This window comes from Bos grunniens, chromosome 5, assembly GCF_055505025.1.
Source record: "Bos grunniens cultivar Pamir isolate PY7600 chromosome 5, Bosgru_T2T1.0, whole genome shotgun sequence".
NCBI classification, from domain to species: domain Eukaryota; kingdom Metazoa; phylum Chordata; class Mammalia; order Artiodactyla; family Bovidae; genus Bos; species Bos grunniens.
In genome coordinates, this window is record NC_141169.1 from 31,540,498 (window position 1) to 31,560,306 (window position 19,809).

A 19,809-nucleotide genomic window follows, 5' to 3' on the forward strand; every position below is an offset into this window, starting at 1 on the left:
CGGTGGTCCACCCCTGTCTCCCCCAGTGCGGACTCTCCCTTCTTTGCCCCCCACCCCACCCCCGCTGACTCTTCCCATTGCTTCGATGCACTCCCCCCACCCCCCATTCCGGGCAAGGGCTGAGTCAGCCTGGGTAAATTTAGCCGCCGACTAGGCAGGCGCGGGGGCTTCGCTCATACTCAGTCGCCGAGTCCTGGCCCGGCCCTCGGCCCCGCCTCTGCCCCCCACCCCCACCGAGTCCTGCCAACAGCAACTCCGGCTCAGCGTTCCGATCCCCAGCCCCGCTCTCAAACCACTTAGAGTTTTGGTCTCCAATTATCTCAGTGTCGCTCCCCACCCGCAACCGGAGAGACTGGGCAGGACTGGGAGTGGGGCAGGGTAGGGAGGCCGCTGGATTGGACCCTAAACTGGGCGTCTGACCTTGGTTCAGTGAAAGGGGTTGGGCGGCGGGTGGTAGGGGGGGGAGGGCGCTTTGGGGGCTTTGAATCTAAATGGGTAACATTGGTCAGAGTCACCCAGGAAGGTCCGTCCATCTCAGAACCTGCCTGGAAACCATACTGCCAGGTTTCAAGTTAGCTCTTGCTGGAGGAAGTGAAGTAAGTAGGGGTTCACCTTGGGCAGAGATCAAAGGTTTCTGAGTTCTGTCTTCCTTCCACCTACAGTTCTAACTGCTGCTGATTCTAACTCCTAAACATTTACTGAGCACCTGAGAAGAACTGGGCACTAAGCTAAACTCCAAGAAAGAGATGAGTAAGACCTGCCTGATGGGGTGAAGGGAAAACACGAAAATAATGATAGATTGAGCAGTTGGTGTTAAGTATTATAAAGAATCAAACAAGGCAGATTGTACAGATTCTATGAGATCATGAAAGGCTCCATGAAGGAGGTAGGCATCTGAGATAGCATTTGGGGAAAGGGTTTCCAAGCAGAGGAGACAGCAAAAATAGAGGCGTGAATGTAAGGGAAATGGTTTGTTTAGGAAATTGTCAAATGGTCTGGTTTGACTGGAGTTGAGGATACATTCAGAGAAGATATGGATGATAAAGGCAGGCGTGAAAACAGAGGCCAAGCTAGGGTGAGCCTGGTCCAGCTCAGGGGTGTGTGCCTTTGACCTCTGGGCCTAAGAATAGGATGGACTTAAGGCTAGGAGGAAGACTGAGGAAGACCAGGGCAGTAGTGAGAGCATCTGCCTGGATTTTGCTGTAGCCCTGGGGCTCCCAGGCTCTGGGAGTGGCAGGAGAGGTAAGATGCATGGGAAAGTAGAGGGGCTAGCCCTGGGGAGGGGGTTCCACAATGCTGCCTAGGTTTCTTTGAGGCTGAACACACAGGAGGCTAGTTTTAAGAGCTTATGCAGACTGCTGTCATTATTAGAGAACTATGGTAGTGTTGTATCCAGAACATGGACTCTGGGACCTGGCAGCCTGGGTTTAAATCTTGCATCTACCTCATATTCGATCTTCCCTTGTAGTTCAGTCGGTAAAGAATCCACCTGCAATGCAGGAGACCCAGGTTCCATTCCTGGGTCAGGAAGATTCCCCTGGAGAAAGAAATGGCAACCTCCTCCAGTATACTTGCCTGGGCATGGACAGAGAAGCCTGGTGGGCTATAATCCACGGGGTCGCAAGAGTCAGACACGACTGAGCGACTAAACCACCACCACCACCACCACCACCACCTCATACTAGCTGTGTGACTTTGGGCCAGTTACTCGACATCTCTGTGCCTTAGCAGCCTCAGTTACAAAATGAAGTTATTAATAGTGTGTTTTTCATAAGCTTGTTGGGAGGATTAATGATTCAATATGTAAAGCACTTAGAACATCTCCTGGCACACAGTATGTGATATATGTATTGAACTCTGTTATTTCTCTTTAGGGGACTTTCTTTAGTGTTGGGAGTATTAGGTTGGGAGATGGGAAGAGAGAAGTAGAGGTAGAGGAATAGGAGGAAGAGGCAGCAGAGGCTGAGAGGAGAGGGGATTCCTGCGGTGGAGACAAGCAGCCCCTTGACTGGGTGAATGGTGTACTGAGAGCACATGGGTGGTTGGGATGTCAAGTGCAATACCCCCTCCCCCAGGACTTCCTCCATCTTTGCCTAAGGATGAAATCAGCACCAGCTGCTAAAGATCTGGGAGAAAGGGTAGGAGAGGAGAAGGGGAGAAGCTAGTACAGGCCTGGGGGGCCAGCCCTGGGTGAGCCATATCTCAGACTGGCCCTGCAGGGCCCTGTGGGTGGGAGGCTGGAGGCTCCCTGCTGCGAAAATGACTTCTAAATCTGGCTGCGTCTGCCAGCCAGCCAGCCTCAAGACAGAGGCCACAACTACACCGCACCCCCTACCCCATGTTGGGACAGCCTTGTAGGGACGGCAATGCTGGAGAGTGTGCTCAGGTCGGGGCAGCAGCCCTCAGGTTACCACAGAATGCTCCTACCCTTCCACCAGCCAAGTTCTTCCCAGGGAAGCCCCTTTCTGAAGGCAGCTAAGAGCCCCCTCCCCCTTCAGACTCTCAGGAGAGCCCTGGGACTTCCCGAGATAGATCACAAATGGGTAAATGAAACAAAGAATCAGGCCATAACTCTGGGACTTTTCGTCAGGAGTGTGTGTGTGTGTGTGTGTGTGTGTGAGTGAGGAGGAGAGGACAAGGAGAGATGGCTGAACATGAATATGTAGATATTGTGCATTCACTCAGTTATTCATTTGTTCACTTACCCATTGATCATGGATGCCAGGCCCTAGGGACACATAAAAGACTCAGACCTGTTACCTATCTTCAGGGAGTTCACACATCTAGGCTGTATGAGAAACAGGGGAAGGGATTTGGAAGAGGAAACCCACAGAGTCATCACAGTGCAGGCAGTACAATGTAATATATGTTGATAAAGGCATTCCCACAGGGTCTAGGGGAGCACAAAGGCAGGAATGGCTCCCAAACTGTAACTGCTGAGCAGTCGGAATATACCCAAGCTTTTGAGAGACCAGTCACTGAGGGTACACGTGTTAGTGAAGGAGGCTCAGCCTGGATCCATTATCTCCTCTGCATGTCCTGGTGTGGGGGCTCCCTCCTTTGAAGCCCCTGGTACTACTTAGCCTCTTTTAAAAGTTCTATTTAACATGGACCATTTTAAAAGTCTTCATTGGTGCATCATTTTTGCTTCTGTTTTATATTTTGGTTTTTTGGCTGCAAGTCATGTGGGATCTTAGCTTCCTGACCAGGGATCGACCCAAACACCCCCTGCATTGAAAGGGGAAGTCTTAACCACTGGACTGCCAGGCAAGTCCCTTACATAAGCTTTTGTGAATCTTTTTAGAGAAGAGTTACTTCATCCATCCATCTATCTATGCATGCATCCATCCATCCTTTTGTTTATTCATCTGTGCATCCATACATCCCACCCATCCATTTATCCACCCATTCACCAACTCATCTGTCATCCTTCCATCAATTTATCCATCTATGCATTCCTTCCTTCCTTCCTTCATCCATCCATCCATCCATCCATCCATCTTAATGAGGGCATGTGATGCACCTAGCTCAGTGTTGCAAGAGATGCCAAGATGAACAAAACATTGAGTCCATGCCCTCAGAAAGCTAGAAGCCAATAAAAATATGAATAACATACACAGATGTTCCACCCATGGAGCAGCCAGTATGTGCTGTTAGTGAAAGCCCCGCCAAGAAGGTGCGTCAGGAGGCAAGGCCACTTCGCCAAGGGAAATTAGAAGAGCCTCATGAGGAAGGCCGGAGAAGGCAATGGCACTCACTCCAGTACTCTTGCCTGGAAAATCCCATGGACAGAGGAGCCTGGTAGGCTGTAGTCCATGTGGTCGCTAGGAGTCGGACACGACTGAGCAACTTCACTTTCACTTTTCACTTTCATGCATTGGAGAAGGAAATGGCAACCCACTTCAGTGTTCTTGCCTGGAGAATCCCAGGGACAGGGGAGCCTGGTGGGCTGCCGTCTATGGGGTCGCACAGAGTTGGACACGACTGAAGTGACTTAGCAGCAGTAGCAGCATGAGGAAGGCAGCTTTGAGATGAATTTCAGCCAGGGGAGATGGGGAAAAGGTTCATTCCAGGGTGTGGGTGAAGGTAGAGAGGTGGGAGAGCACACAGCTTTCACAGGCACTGGGGAAGGCAGAGTTGCAAGGGGATGGGATCCTGGAATGATGTATGGGAACCACATCATGAAGTATCCCAGGAAAGCAGGGATAAAACATTTGAGGACTTCCCTAGTGGTCCAGTGGCTAAAACCCCATGGTCCCAAGGCAGAGAGCCTGAGTCGATCCCTGGTCAGGGAGCTAGATCCCACATGCTGCAACTAAGAGCTTGTGTGCTGAAACTAAAAGATCTTGCATGCCGCAACTAAGACCCAGCTCAGCCAGAAAAATAAATATTAAACAAACAAACATTTGAGCTTTAGTGAGAGGAACTGAGGGAGAGATGAGGGGCAGAGAGGTTTTGTGTGATTCTCTACTGGACCATGAGCTACTCAAGGGTAGTGCCTTTGATTTAGTTCTGCATCGCCTATAAGCTTGGCCTGGAGCAGGCTCTCAATAGATGCTGGCAGAAAGAAGGAACAAATGATAAAACTGTGCCACAGGAACATTGGCACAGCAATTCAGGGTCCATATATAAGGGAGGGGTTGCTGCTGCCTGGTGTGACAGTCCTTCCTCTTTGCCCCCCACCTGCCAGGGATGACCCTGCTTCCTTTGCTGGGGTCCCTCCAGTAGCTCTCCCAAGAGGCACCACAAGGTGGCGATGTTCCGAGCGTAGCACTGAGCTCTGCCAAGATCCTTGACACCAGTAGCTGGTGAGGTGCCCTTCAAGAACTGTCCGCAGATGGTCAGAACTTCCTTTCAGCAAGCCTTGAGGCAGAATGAAGAGTTTGTGTGTGGCTGTGGCAGAGGAGTCGACAGATCGTAACCCCAACGATCATACAGGCCTCACCTACAGTATACACTCATTTATCCTCACCTATCCTATACGCTCATTTGATAGGATCTACTATGTGCCACGCACAGTGCAGGCTCTTAGAAAAACAACAGTAATCAAGACACAGCCCCTACCCTCAAAGTAGGGGCTTACCCTCTAGCCCTTTCCAAAACTTCCTTTGCTATCTTTCTCTCTCTCTTTCTTTTACACCCCCCTCCACCCACACACACACAAACACACACACCTGTTCCCCAGGGCCAATCCCCTTGACCTGGGAAGCCATCCCCATGTGAAATCTGCTCTTTGGCCCTGCTCCCCTCTTCACATCCAAGTTTCTCCCTAAGGCTATTGCATGGCCACAGTAGCATGAGCCCTCGGTGCTCCTTCCTGTGATGGCTCCTTTTGCTCTTCCCCTGAGCCCAAGCCTATTCTTTTTCCCCACCTCCCCCACCCACACTACTCTGCCAGCCCTGAAACTTTAGGGCCCTCCGTAAATTATACCTGGTATGGGATAGGGCCTCCTAATACCCTAGAACTCTGGAGGCTACAGGAACATGAAGGTGGGTTCACAGAAGGACCCTGGGAGACGCTGGCACCACCAACACAGAGATGAGGGTCCAGAAAACCAAAGACCCCAGAGGCATGCCCTTCTGTGGCTCGGGGGCTCTGCCAGCCAAACCTGTCCCCAGACAGGCTGCCTTCTTTTCTCACCTGCTTTAGAGGGACCTCTCCCTAGTTGCAACTCCACACCGGTTTGGAGGTGAAGCATTATGGGACATTGTCCACTTTCCCATCATGCTCCGGGGCTCCAGTTAGCCCTTGGCGGGTTTGGGAGAGGAGAGGAGGGAGGGCTGGTGCTGAGAGTGGGAGCCAGGCCCGTCGAGGTCCCGGGAGTGAATGCCGCATTGTTGGCCAGGCCAGAGTCACAGATAATTACCTCAATTAGTGACAATGGGAGAGTAATAAATACAGGCTTAGTGTCTCCTACCCCACCAGGGCTCCGAAGATTAATCCAGGCTGACGGGCGGGCCCTGAAAGGCGTGATGGACAATTCATTAAACTCCCCAAATGCCGCACAACCTGGGCGTGAAGGCTGAGTTAGCCCCCTGGGGGCTGCTCCTTTGTCCCGATTGTGTGTCTCCGCCACCGCAGAGCCGAGCAGCCCCCAGAGAGCGGGGAGGTGAGCGGGGCTCTCCCAGTCGGGCCAGGCGGCGGGGGGATTAGGCCTCGGTCCGGCCCTGGTTGCCCTGGCACACCAGCCCGGCCGGGCTGGAATGTCCATGGCGGGGAGCGGGCCGAGCGGAGGGGCGGGGCCGACAAGGTGGGGTAAGGGGGGCACATAAAACCAGGGGCAGGAGGAGTTAATTAGACGCCAGCCGAGGAGGGCGAGGGGCCACAATAGGGCTGAGGGGCCGCCAGGGACGGCCCCTTCACTTCCGAGGATTAATAGGGAGGAGAGAGAAGGGAGGGGTTCGGCTCTGGGGGAGGAGAGCTGGAGCTTCCCAGGGTGGCACTGCCCCCTCTTGCCCGGCTTGGTACTTACTTGGCAAGTGGTTGGGAGGCAGGGGGCCCTGGCAGCCGGGGCAGGTACCCCCTAGCATCCCACAGAGTGGCTTTTTCTTCCTTGGGTGGTACCTCCATTGGTAGGATGGTTGGGCAGGGAGGAGAGAAGGGACCCTCTCATTTCTCAGGGAGGTAGTAAAAGCAGGAATATTTAGGGGCCCTGTTCTCAATGCCCCACCTCCTCAAACCTACTCTGAGGTGGAACCGGGAGCCTGAAGCTTTACCCTTCCTGATGAGGCTGGTAAAACCAAGTCTGAGGAGGGGCTGGAGCTGGTGTGCATGCATGGGTGTAGGGGCTGCTGTGTGCCTGCACACACACATGCACACACTTGTATGTGCAGACATGCTTGTGCACAGGGCCTGGCATTCAACAGGTCCTCTGTTAATATCTGTGGAGTGAATGAGTGAACTTTGGTGTTGGGTGTGAGGAGAAGCGGCGCTGGGCTCCACCGTGACATGGAGTGAATGGACTTGGGCCCTTTCGTTCTGAGCTCCCAGTTATGGCCCAGGGAGGATGAGGGCTCCACCTCTGAGCAGATGAGCAAACGTCCAGGAAAAATGAAGTGGCAGTAGCTCTTTCCCTTTGAAAAGGGAGGAAAAATGCAGTGGCCTCTTGGAAGCCCCACTTCCTCCTGGGCCCCAGGGAACAGGGCAGCCCTGGCTCCTCCCTAGGAGCCACCCCACCCTATACCCTCCCAGGGGATGACAAGGGAGCGAGTTGGCGGCAGTTCCCTGGGCATATTTATAACCTGCTGCTCGCTCACCAGCGTCTGCTTTTAGCCCAGACGGGGGAGGGGGCAGGGGGGTGGTCTGTCTCATGCTGGGCGCCCTGGCTGGGTGTGGAAAGAGTGAGTAAGGGTGAGTGGTGGGCAGCTCTGCATGGATATTCCTGCTCACACCACAGCCAAACAGCTTATTTTCTCCTCATTTTGTTATTTTTCTCCCTCTGGCCTGGAGAGGAGGACTGAGCCAGCCTGAGGTGGGGGGTGGGGGGTGCTAGACCCTGGGGTATTTGCAGCCCCACTGACAGGGTTTTTCCAGGGTGCGTGTGGCAGGGTGTGTGTGGTGCCGGCTTGCTGACCCCCTGGGGACTGTGCAGCCTCAGTCCTCTCAGCTTTTCCGCTCCCCCCAGGATATTTCAGGACCAGTGCCTCCCTCACTCACTGAGCCAAGCCTGTGTCCGGGGTCCCTGCCAGTCTCGGATCCCAACTGAAGGTCAGAGGTGGGCGGGAGGATAGTGACCCCCGCCTGGGCCTGCTCTGGGCACTGCTGCTTTCCTCCCTAGGGTTTACCTGCTCCGTGTGAGGATGGCACATGTGATCCTAATCAATAATTAGCTCCTAGGTAGTGCTTTGCAGATCTAGCCCTTTTGCTTTAAAAAAATTTTTTTTCTTTTGCTTACTTTTTTTTTTTTTGCTTTATTATCACATGTCCCTTTGAGGACCCAGCCCCATTCTGCACTTCCCTACCCCCTCCCTTGAAGTTCCTGTGGCTGGAAGTAAAGGACTTCCATGCTGAGGACATGAGTATGGGAGTCTGTCTTTAAACTTCATGCTTGTGCAGAGGGCTTTACACTTCATTGAGCCTTCACAGCACTGCTTCCATTATCCTGACAATATCTTGATGTGCCTGATTCCCTGGCCAGACTGTATACTTCTAGCAGGCTCCATGGCTCATACATCACTATATCCCCAGCATTTGGCATATCCCTGGCACAGAAGAGATGTCAGCAAGTGTTCAAATGACCCTGTATTTCACGTCCATGTACATGATCTTGTCTGAACCTCATCACCTTCCTGAAGAAGACTAAGTGCCAGTAATCATCCCTGTTGAATAGACAAAGCAGCTGAAGCCCAGAAAGCTACGGAGTTTTTGAAAGTCTAGTTAGGACCAGAACAGGATTCACTTCTTCCTTGCCCTTCTTCCAGCTCCTATGTGTCGGCGCAGCTCAGAGCCGCCCCGCCCCCCCCCCCACCCCCCACCCAGCTTCCAGGCCTGAAAGCAGATACTCATTCTAGTTCGTAGTGTTAGGAGTTAGGTGAGAGTGGTTGGGGACAGCTGCCAACCCTTTGACTCTTCACCCTGTTGCTTCTCCCCGAATCTGGGTATTGTCTGGCAGGGGCCCACACCTCCTCTCCTGCCTCTGGGGGGATCTAGTAGCTCTTTGGATTATAGACTGGACATTATTGCAGGGGGTTCTTTACTGGACACGCAGCCCTGTCAGGTACCTTCTGCCCAGGATCAGTAAGATTTCTATTCCTCTTCCTCAACTGCCCATCAAAGCTGAACTGGTGCTAGCTTGGTGGATGAGAGAAAGGAAAAGGGATATATCACTGCAGGATTGAGCAGCTCCTGGCTCCACTTCCCTACCCCCACACATATCCCAAAGGCCAACAAGGGTCAGAGTTCACACATCCAGGGAGGTGGGAGGCAGCAACAACAGCAAAGAGTCCTGGGGAGAGGGGGAAATTCTCCAGTAGGCTGGGATCAGTCGTTGCCCTTAGGGGGTGGGGTGCTTCATAGCTCCCCCTGTCCTTCAAGCCCTCCCCTGGGGCGGGGGAAGTGTTAGGATTAGAGACTGGCATTAGAGCTTAGCAAGCAGTTAGTGTTTGCCTGAAGTTAGGTTAAGGCTAAGGTTAGACCTAATCCTAGGGAGAGGGAGTGGATTAGAGTTAGAGAGAGGTTTTCGGGCTGTAGGAGAAATTAGTTCTTCCCTCCGATCTGGTGAAATGCACACAGAGGTATCATGTTGGTGTTGTTAGTAACAGAATTCTCATTTGGGCTTTCTATGGGAATGGCTAACCTCATGGTTTGGTTATGGACCACAGTTGGGTTTCCTTTCAGTTACACTGGTTAAAGTCTAGCCTCTATTTGGATTCTAACCCTGCTGTTCCTTTCTTCTCCCCCATTATCCTCTCTCAGCTTTTCACCTGTTCTTTGTAGCCCAAGGTTTGGAAGTTGATGTCCTAATGTGGCATTTCCCTGTCCTGGGAAGGAGAGTGGCTTCCCCGTTGCCCAACACCCTGACCACAGCTGGCCCAGAGAGGCTTTGGGGACCAAAACCTCTACACCCATGAGCCACAGTATCCTTTCTGTTTGGGTTTCTCTTTCTTCTTTGGTTTCTTTTCAGAACACCATCATAGCTACCACTCAGTTGTAGCGATTTTCACAACAGCTCTTCTACATAGGAAAGGCAGGGTCTCCAAGTTTGTTTGTTTAATCCCCACTCAGCAAGGCAAGAAACTGAAGTTATGGACTTTCACAGTATCATACAGCCAATTGGTGTTCAAATAGGAAGAAGGACCCTGTAGCATCTTTTGGCTTCTGACTGGGTTCATCTGGAGACCTGGATCCCCAGTGGCCTCATCAGGGTCATCCAAGGGACAGAATGTCAGAGTCCTCTTCCAGAGTCAGGAAAACAGTCCCTCAACAATGTATCCTATTTGTTTAAAGGAGGTAAGCAATAGTGTGTTCTGGATTCAAGGAAAAGCCACCAAGTCATTGATAAAAATAGAGATTTTATTCTGCAGAGGAAGATACTACATTGGTGGGGGGCGAGGAGCCACTAATAGCTACAGTGGAAGGAAATACTGATTCCGGAATGCAAAGGCATCTTGGAGAAACTAGGAGAGACAAAGAGGGGTCAGAAAAGGCTGGAGAGCAAAAGGAGAGAAGAATGGAGAAGAATTAGGTTGGGGAGGGAAGTGGTCTCTGCAAACCAGGCTGGAACCCAGCACAATAAATAGTTTTTATTTACAACAACCAAACTCGTGGCTTTGTATCCACGTTTCAGTGCAAATTATTTACACACTGATGAGGAGGCAGGACAGGAAGAGGGTAGGAGGTGGCTGAGGGAGGCATGGTTCGCAGCTGTTCAATGGCTCCATGACAGAGGCTGGGAGAATGGCGATATTTCTCGCGGGTCCCCAACGTCATTTTCCACATCACCACAGCTGCCCTCTCACCCCGGAACCTCCCACTTCAGCTGTAGGTGGGGAGGAGAAAGGCCCTGATGCCCAGGTGTGTGTTCAGGGTGTGCACCCTTGACAGGAGAAGGGGAAGGGCATGTGGGGACCTGGAGAAAACGGAGGTTAAAAGAGAAGGAAGGAGAAAAGCAGGCAGGTCGCTGCGCCCGGTGGAGGAGGCAGAGCTTCGCGTCGGGAGCTGACCCTGATTGGGGAGGGGACCGATCCTTCTCTCACCTCCCGGCCAAGCAGGGGGCAGTGCAACAAGGGGGTCTCCCGCGGAGAGGGAGGGAGGTAGGTCCGGGGGCGGGTCAATCAGGATGGCCAGAGGGTTCATGCCGCCCCAGGCAAGTGGTTTCAGGAGTCCCCAGGTCTGAGGAGGTGGGAGAAATGATGGGATAGGTAGTAGGAATCCCGGAGTGTGGCTGGAGGGACGGGGTGGGCGCAGATCCGGGTCTGAGGTGCCAGTGGTGAATCTGGGGGTGGGCTTGAGGAGAGTGCTCCCAGGGGCCGAGTCCGCGCAGCGCCTCACAGGCACTCGTGCAGTACGCGCGTGTGCGTGCAGTTGCGGCAGCTGACGTGGCAGCACCAGTGGAAGGTGCAGTTGCAGCGCTCGGTGACGCGCTGCGTGCGCGTGCGGTGGCCCCGGCCACAGCAGAGCAGCTCGCAGCCATCCAGCGCGGGCGACGAGCTATTGCAGGCGCGACCCGCCGTGCCCGCAGTACCCAGGCGTCCGCTGTACGTGCAGAAGTTGGGCGACTTCTCGAAGTAGACGAGGTCGTGGGGCGAGGGAGGCTTGTGAGCCGGGTCCTCCGGCTCCAGGCGCAGCAGTTCCGCCCGCGATGCACGGTTGTTGCCGCGGTTGCCGTAGAGGACGCGCGAGGCACCGTCGAAGCGGTCCCGCAGCACGTCGCCCACTGCGCGCAGCGTGGGCAGCCGCATCCAGCACGTGCGCACCGTGCATGAGCCCGACATCCCGTGGCACTTGCACTCCTGGCGCATCTCGGAGAACACGGTCTAGGGAGGCGGGGGGTGGGGAAGAAGAAGAAGAAAGGACGGCCCGGGACGCCGTCAGAGCCAGAGCCACCTTCCCGGATACCGCCCCCTCCTGGTCGTCGCCGGGATCTCAGCAAAGGCCCAGGCCTAGCCGAGCCCAAAGGCAGGGAGCCACGAAATGCCCCGCAGAGATTTGGACACCAAACCCAACTCTGCTCCACCCGGAGAATCTGTCTTTGCTTCTCAGCCTTATTTTTTGAACCTGAACAGTGGCGGGCGTAGGCAACACAGTCCATGGATTACATGACTTCTAACCTCTCCGTTGTCAGACTATCCCTTTCATTCTGTGAATCCCTCCAAGCCCCCGCGCCCTCCGGACGCCCTCGCCTGATTCCTTAGCCTAACCTCTAGCCTTAACACCGACCGTTACTTCCCAAGTTCGAGCTTAGCCTAAGGCAGGGACTCCAAGATCCCTGCCATTCCGTTTCGGGTGCGGACACCCTCAAGCAGGCTCACCGTGCGCCCCGCCTCATTGTTGTGAAGGTTCATGAGGAAGCGAAGGTCCCGCCCCTTCTCTCCCGAGTCCACAAACTCCCGGCCGAAGAGGCGGCCGAAGTCGATGTTGTCGCTGCAGCCTCCCCAGTGCCAATCGGGGCCCCCAGGACCGCGCCGCCGATAGTCGCACGTGCAGGATTCGATGGAGCCCTCTGAGCAGGAGCGCGCCACCGAGTGGGTGACCCCGGCCGAGGTGATGGCGAAGATAAATGCTGTTTCCCGACAGCCTATTGGGGATGGGAGAGGGGATCAGCGAGGGGGCACGCGGGGTGCAGCCTGCACCTTCAGGGGAGGCCTTGGGACCTTTGAGTCCCACGCCCTTAGAGTCCTGGAAGCCTGGCGACCGGCTGTGCTGGGAAGTTGGTCTCCCCGCGAAAGCACGTGTGTGGGCACGCTACCTCGTCCACACTTGTAATCACGCTTTACTGAGACTCCGGGCTCATTTTGACTTCTCGGTGCAAGTGGGGCAGCCCCGGAGGGAAAAGAGAATAGAGGGGAGCGGAAGAATTCTGCACCGCCAAGAACTCTCCAGCTCACATCAGCGATGCAAGCCTTGCTGGGCTGGAGGCAAGAGAGCAGCCTCGCAGGCTTCTTTTAGAGGGACTGCGGAAAAGTGGTGGCCAGCGAGCGTCCACCATTCAGCACTCCCTTTCGCTGGGGCAGTGGCTCAGAAAAGCTAAGCTTCTTGCCCGAGGCACATGGGTTGAAACCTCCTGGTGGAACGAGTCTGGCCCAGAGCTAGTGCTGGCATGAAGCTCTTGGCAGGCTGATTCTGTGACCCTGCAGATGCCCCAGACATCTTCCCTGCACTTGCCCGCCCGTGCCCTGAGGTGACCCCGCGCTCCCCTGGTCCCCGGAAGCATCAACTTGCGGGGTACCCACCTCGGTTGACGATCTTGCCGAAGAGGTGGGGCCCCGAAGCCGTGGGACAGTTCCAGCGGCGGTTCCGGAACTGCCACTTGCACTCTCGCACAGCGCTCTGCAGCCCCCCGCTCACGCTGTGCAGGATCCCCGGGTTCTGGCGGATCAGCCGCCGCTGTTTGCGGCTCAGCAGCTGCAGACTGGGCTCGAGTACCAGCTGCAGACTCTTGGAATCGGTCAGCAGGTTCGTGGAGGAGGCTACGTTCACGATGCCCCTGGTGAGATGCATGAGAGGAGTTCAAGCTCTGGAAGGGGACCTGCACCCTAACCCTAACCCTAACCAGAAAGGTCATGCTCGCTCTGTCCTCTTCCTGGAGCTATTTGCCCACAAGAGCGGGGAGAAATCAATAATAAGGTAACAATTCCGCGCTTAGGCACTCACTAGTTTGAAAGGACTTGGCTTTCAGACTTTTGTGTTCCCAGGAATCTTAGGGCTGCTCGGGGACTGCGGGCTGCGCCCGGAGCTGGTCAGCGGAGGGATGGAGAGCCCAGGGACTAGATATTCACCTTGGCTCTCAGAGCCTGTTTCCGGACAGTCTGGCTCGCAAATCCTGGCCTGCCGTCCATGCCCACCCAAGGCGTGAAATGCTTGGGAGTTCCACCCGCTTATTGGCTTCTTTCGGAGTGCACGCCTGGCCTTTCTCTCCAGAGGCTGGGAAGCCCTGTAGTGTGACTACCACCGTGAAGCTCGTTTGGGGGTTCTTGGAAGAAGGGCAATGCTAGATGAGAGAGGGCTCCCCTCCTGGAGTATCGTGGGCCGCCGGACGGACCATTCACCCCACTTCAGCAGAGCTGGAATTTCTGGACCAGCTCCGCTCCAGAGCGCCCCTCGGTGTCTCAAAGGGAAGTCAGAGCGCTGGAGGAAGTCTGTCTGCGGACGGATCCCAGAGCGTGGGAGCTGGATGGGGCTGGCCCCTGGCTCTGTGCCCCGAGACAAGTGGCGACCCCGCACCAGCTCACTTACCACCATCGGCCACTGCTGTTGGCGGCCAGGGCTGCAGGCAGAGCGGCCAGCGCCAGCAACAACGCAGCAGAAACCCAGCAAGGCAGCAGCGCCCAGTGCCCCATGGCCTGCCGGCCCTTGCCCGCTCTATGCTGCAGTTGGGGCGGCTTTGGCTGCTGCCCGCGGCGGTGGGACGGGACGCGGCGGTGGCGGCAAGTGGCGAGAGTTCGCAGTCTGGCTCTAACAGCCCTGGGGGCGGGCGACCGGCTGCATGGCTCGCGGTCCCAGCTGGTGGGCTGAGGCAGCCACGGCGGGCGGCACCGCCTCTTATAGTTGCGGCGCTGGCTGAAGTGACGATAGGAGGCTGCCCCGCCGGCCGCACTGTGGCACCAGGGCGCACCGGTCAGGGGCGCAGACAATGGGCAGCGAGCGGGGCCGTGGCTCCCGCCCGTCTGAGGCGAGAGCTGACGGGCTGGCCGTCGGGGCTCACCCCCGCCCCCTGCCCGGTGGCTCCCGCCTCCAGACCTGCACTGGCCGCCGACCCCTCCCCTTGGGACGCCCTCCCACGCGCGCCCGCCTCAGTCCTCTCCGCGTCCGGAGCCCGTCGGGGACCAGAGTCCGCCAGGGGGCGCAGCGACCAGTGTGCTGCGGGGACAAACGGCTAGGAGCTCAGCCACTTCGCTGCCCACTGTGGGGCTGTCCCTTCGACGTCACCCCGGTCCCCCATCCTGAGTGGAAGAAGGAAAGCTGTGGTTCTGGGCAGCAACTCTGGGGAGACGCCTCCCTGCCCATGAACCCCCGACGGCTGAACAGGGAAGGAGAAGGGGGAGACGGGTGGGGTTGGGGCTGTGGTCAGGGAAATCCCAGGGGTGGGTTGGGGTTGGGGGATGAGCTGAGCACACAGAGCCCGATCATGGAGAGAAACCTGAGGCAGCAGAGGTTTGTACTTGTGGGAGGAAAGAAGTGCACAAATGCCTGCCAGTGTGTGCATTAAGTGGGAGAGTTGTAAATGAGACTGCATGTGAGAATGTGCATACACCCATGAGTGTGTGTCCTCATGTACGGAAACTCCATGTTCTGAGGAGGGATTTTAGGAGCCTTTCTCAAGAATCTTGGAATTTAGCTCAGGTCAGAAGGCATCATCGAGTCATCTTGTCACAGACACCCCCTGGGACAGTGCATCATCTCCTATGTGTCGGGAAGGGGGTGGGCAGGAGAGACCCAGAAGGTTGACCGAGGAAGTGTCTGGAGCTGTGTGTGGAGGTGGGTGGATGAGTAGGAGATTAAATATGCATATATGTGTCACTCTCGCCCTGTGTACCTTGTGTCATCCTATAGTGTGTCACCCCATGGCATGTGTCAACCTGTGCATGTCACTGGGGGCACGGGACAAAACCTGTAACCAAGGTGGCATCATAATGGATGAGGCCTGGAGCAGCGGTGACTCTCAGACTGGGCTCAGAAAAGACAGGCATTAGACTAGATGTCAGGTGTGTGTGTGGAGGGGCTGGGAGCAGAAGGGCTGCTGACTAAACTGAACCCAGAGCAGAGAACCTGTGCATCCACATTTCTGCTTCTTTCTGAAAATTTCCACCAAGTTTCTGTCTTCTCCACCTAAAACTCTGGCTCTCTTCACTCTCACCATGCTGGGATACCTAACCCTAACACGCCTCCCTACATCCTCTCAGCTTCAGGGCCCCTCTGCCTCCTATGGAAGGAGTGGCTGCTGTTCCCCGTGTGGGGTATAGGGGGCACTGCCAGCCTGGTTATCAGGCCCCGCCAACACATGCAGTTTGCCCCTGGAAGAGGAGGATCTCCTCCTTTACATCTCTCCTCTCTCTCTCCATTTTACAAAGGAAAAACTAGATTAGGCAGTTTTCCATGGGCCTCGCAGCTAATAAAGGGATGAACGGTAGAGCCAGGTTAAAACCCAGACTGTTCTGACTCACACCCCATGCTTTTTCCACCTTAATGGCTGCTTGTGATTGTACAGCAGTAGCAGGCTGGGGGCCCTTCACCAAACTGGGAGATAAATAGAAATGGTCTTTAGGATCTTCCTGCCTCCCTTTTGATCTTCTCTTTTTTCATCTTCCCTGACTTTAGGATGTTTTTTTGACTGAGTAATGTATCAGGCCTGGTCCCAAAGAGTTCCAAGCCCAGAAATGATCAGGCCTCCCTGCCAGTGCAGGCAAATCACTCTAAAGAATAAATGCCTAATAAGTTTAATGAATCTTCCTGGGGCACTTCCTGGGGCATTTTAAAAGGATGCATATTACCCAAATGAAACCTGATGGAGGTTATTTTCCAGGGGAATATCTTTCCCAGGCCCTTTGCCCCTCCAAGGATTTGACCCTGAGGGACAAGGTGTACTGGCTTAGCATCTTCCAAAGGTCTAAAAGCCAGTGGCCCCTGCGGAGGCCACCCAGCACAGACGGCTCAAGTAAGTAGATAGTGTACCATGGGCAGCTTGCCCTTTGTCCCTTAGGAGTTTTTCCCACTGGGGCCTGGGTCACATCTTTTGCTTTAGTGGGTTGATAAAACCCCATGAAGGAGGGACCTGGGCTTGAAGACAGGGCAGTCCTGTCTGTGGCCACTGGTGACAAGCACAAGTAAGAAGGGAGGAAAGAAGGATTCCATATCCTTTGTTCCACTATCTCACCCACCAGGAATAGTGGGGAAGAGTGGGAGGGCTCTAGGGCTGGTCAAATTTTGCAGGACCTGGCCCAAATTTATTTAGCTCAAATCATCACCCTATTAATTGTTTTCTCTTCCTTTCCTATGTCATCAATTTACCTCTCTACTGGATCATACCTATCAGCCTACAAAGATGCCATAATGTCTCCCATCTAAAAAACCCCACAACTTTATTTGACGTCACATTACTACCTAAGTGTGCCCCATTTCTGTGTTGTCTTTTACTGCACAACTCAAAGTGTTGCTTTAATCACCCCGGTGCCAGTTTCTTTTCTTTATTCTCTCTTTCCACCACCTTAATCACACCTTTGAACCCACTGCATTTCCTCCTCAAAATCATCCGTGACCTGCATTTTGCTCTACTGTCAAATCTCAGTTTTCATCCTAACAAACTTTTTAGGAATAGCAGACAAAGTTGAACACTTCTTCCTTGAAATAGTCTCACTTGATTCCTGGAACACCATTCCTACCTTCCTGACTGCTCACCTTCTCAGTCTCTTTATCTGGTCCCACCTTTGTACCCAATTTCTACATGACTCATTGGACTGCACCCCATTTCAATCTGGAACTTCTTCTCAGTCTACACTCACTCATTTGGTGAACTATACAGTCTCATACTCCCTACTTTTATCTCTGGCCCTGAACTCTGAACTTGCACATCTAACACTTGAATAAACATCTCAAAATGTACAATATCCAGAACTAAACTCCCAGTTATTCACTTGCACCTACTCTTTATTCAGTCATCCCCATCCCAGTGAATGGCAACCCCATCCTTTGAGTTGCACAGGATGAGAACCCTAGAGCCATCCTTGACTTGTCTGTTTTCTTATACTCTAAGTCAAATCAGTCAAAAAAAAAAAAAAAAAAACAGAAAACGAAACTCCTGCTCTTCTGTCTTCAAAACCCCTGTAGGTTCCTCCCTCCAGCCACACTGGCCTCCTTGCTAATTCCTTGAACATACCAAGGAAGTATCTGTTTCAAGATCTTTGCACTCACTTTTCTGTCTTCCGGAATGCCCTTCCCTGATATCTCCATATGTTTGTTCCTCCACATCCCTTTCACTCCTCCCCCTATATAAAATGGAATTCTGCCACCTATCTCCTTTACTCTGCTTTATTTATTTTTTGCATCACTTTTGACCATGGATACCTTTAAAGGCTTAAAGTGGAAAGTCAGTAGTAAACTACCCTCTTAAAATAGGAATTGGAGAGAGAGATATCCAAAGGGAGAGGGGCTTTACCTAAATGGGGGTCTTGGGGGGAAGCAGGGGACCAGGGCTGAGAGCTGTGGGCAGAGGAGCCTACCTTCTTTTGAAGCACCAGCAGGTGGCACTCCCTCTTTGGGCTGGGAAGGCATCAGCCTCTGGTGGAGAAGGGTGCAAAGTTCTGTCGTGGGTAATTTTACTGATATGTGGGGGGCAACTGCTGAGTGTTGGGGGTTTCTCTGAAGTCCAGTGCAGTCAGCTGCGAACGCTTTGGTGCCTCTGGGTGGTGGCCCAGGGTGCTGCAGCAGAAGGCGTGAGAGGCGGAGGGTGGGCAGCACAGCTGAGCTCACCGCCGCCGCGGGTGCATCCATCCCTCCAGGGCCTATAATTTGGGTTCCCTGGGCCTGGCCGCCCCTATCAGCAGCTCAGCAATAGATGAGTCACACGGGACCCCGGGCCAAGGCAAACACGGGGGGAGGAGGAGGAGGCTTTTGAGGCTGCACTCAGCTTTAGCCACCGCCTCAGTTGCTGGATCCCCCAATCTCCAGGGACCCCCACTTTTTTCTTTGACCCCCGCCCTATAGAGTCCCAGTGTTCTCAGATTGCTCTTGATATGTCCAGCCCTATGATGGGAAGTCAGCCCCCTACTCTTCCCCGCAGGGGAAGGGGGACCAGCTTGCTCCCACTCCCTCTCTGAAGTAATGACAGCCCCTCACTTTCCCCCTGCTGTCATGGCCCCAACCCTTGTCAAGGTCTCTCTGGTTCCCGCCCCTCTCCTTTCCTGGAGCTGGCCGCGTGCTTGGGGTATTAGGCAATGGGTGTGTACCCACAGCCCTCTCCAGGCCCCGCCTGCCCCACCACCCTCCAGCCGCCTGCGGGTCAGTGCTCAGGCCAGCCGGTCGGGCCGAGGGCACTGGGGGCCAGCTCAGGCCACCCAGTCTGCCTGCCTGTGGCCTCCTGTCCCAGAGCTGGGCTTCTCCTGGGAAAGAAACAGGAGTATGGGTCTTTGGATTTGGGACAGGGCAGCCTGGGGAGCCCGGGGGTCACTAAGATGTTGGAATCTGTGGTAGTAGCTGTGACCCTGGCCCTTCCTTGGCACCTGACTATACCACAGCCCAACAAGGGTAAAATCAGAAGGAGCAGTCTGAAACCTGAGGGAGACTTGGAGTCACATGGAAAAATGCAAGTGTCCAAGAGCATGGGAAACCTTGTTCCCCTCCTCCAGGGACCTAGGTAAAGTTCCAGGCTGACATGCAGGAAGGACAAGGACAGGATCCAAAAGCTACTAAGATAGGGTGCAGATTCTAGTGGTCTCAAAAGCCACACATGGTTTGGTTCTTGGCCCCTAAACGGGAAGCAGGGACAAGAGCCCCTTCTCCTGTAGGGCTTCTCCTCTATTCCCCTCTCCACCCAGAGGTGAGAAAGCAGATAAAAGCACCCCTCTTTGATCACAGCTGTCCGGGGTCAGGAATTAGGGTACTTTCACCTCCCCAGCCTGCCTGCGGCCTGGCACATAAAGGTGATTAATAAATATCCCTACAGGTAAAAGTTATTAATCTCTCTCAGACGGCTTTGCCCCCTAGACAGCAGTGCCCCCTGCAGCCCAGGGCAAGACCTGCAGCCACACAGACTAGAGGCTGGCTGCCCAGGAAAGCTGCATGGCCACTACCAAGGAAGAGATGACTGTGGCTGTGGGTTTCAACCCCGTGGCTCTTCTTCCCCGGGGGGCCTGTCTCTGAGTCAACGTGCCAGCCTCGGGCGCGCGGGGCCAGCCGTGCCTTGGGCTGCGGTCTGGCAGGGGCGGGGGGCGGCTGGGAAGCCTGGGGCCCCTCTCTGGCAAAAATAGCCCACAGTGGTTAGAGCTGGGAGGGTGAGTCAGGCAGGAGCGCAGTGGCGCCTAACCCCTTCGCTGCCACTGGAACTCCCTAGGGTGGTTTGCCTCCGTCCGTGCAACCCACGATCAGACTCTGCCTGGCTGTCCTCAGGCTGGGCTCAGTTTGGGATCCCTCCTCTTTCCACGTGAAGCAAGTCTGCG

General features: G+C 54.6%; 1 protein-coding gene across 1 annotated transcript; it reads right to left on the reverse strand.

Moving 5' to 3' along the window:
- Positions 1-9,994: 9,994 nt before the first annotated feature.
- Positions 9,995-14,183, reverse strand: WNT1 (Wnt family member 1). Its single transcript, XM_086399671.1, has 4 exons — positions 13,895-14,183; positions 12,892-13,145; positions 11,971-12,236; positions 9,995-11,475 (listed from the first exon to the last, which is right to left on the reverse strand). The coding sequence occupies exons 1-4, from the start codon at positions 13,996-13,998 to the stop codon at positions 10,987-10,989; spliced, it is 1,113 nt and encodes a 370-aa protein (XP_086255797.1). The 5' UTR covers positions 13,999-14,183; the 3' UTR covers positions 9,995-10,986.
- Between the last annotated feature and the right edge of the window lie 5,626 nt (positions 14,184-19,809).

Coding starts and splice junctions, on each gene's coding strand:
- WNT1 (XM_086399671.1), bottom strand. CDS start 13,998: ATGGGGCACTGGGCGCTGCTGCCTTGCTGGGTTTCTGCTGCGTTGTTG. Junction 13,146..13,894: donor AACAGCAGTGGCCGATGGTG/GTAAGTGAGCTG, acceptor GCATCTCACCAG/GGGCATCGTGAACGTAGCCT. Junction 12,237..12,891: donor CGGCAAGATCGTCAACCGAG/GTGGGTACCCCG, acceptor CATCCCCAATAG/GCTGTCGGGAAACAGCATTT.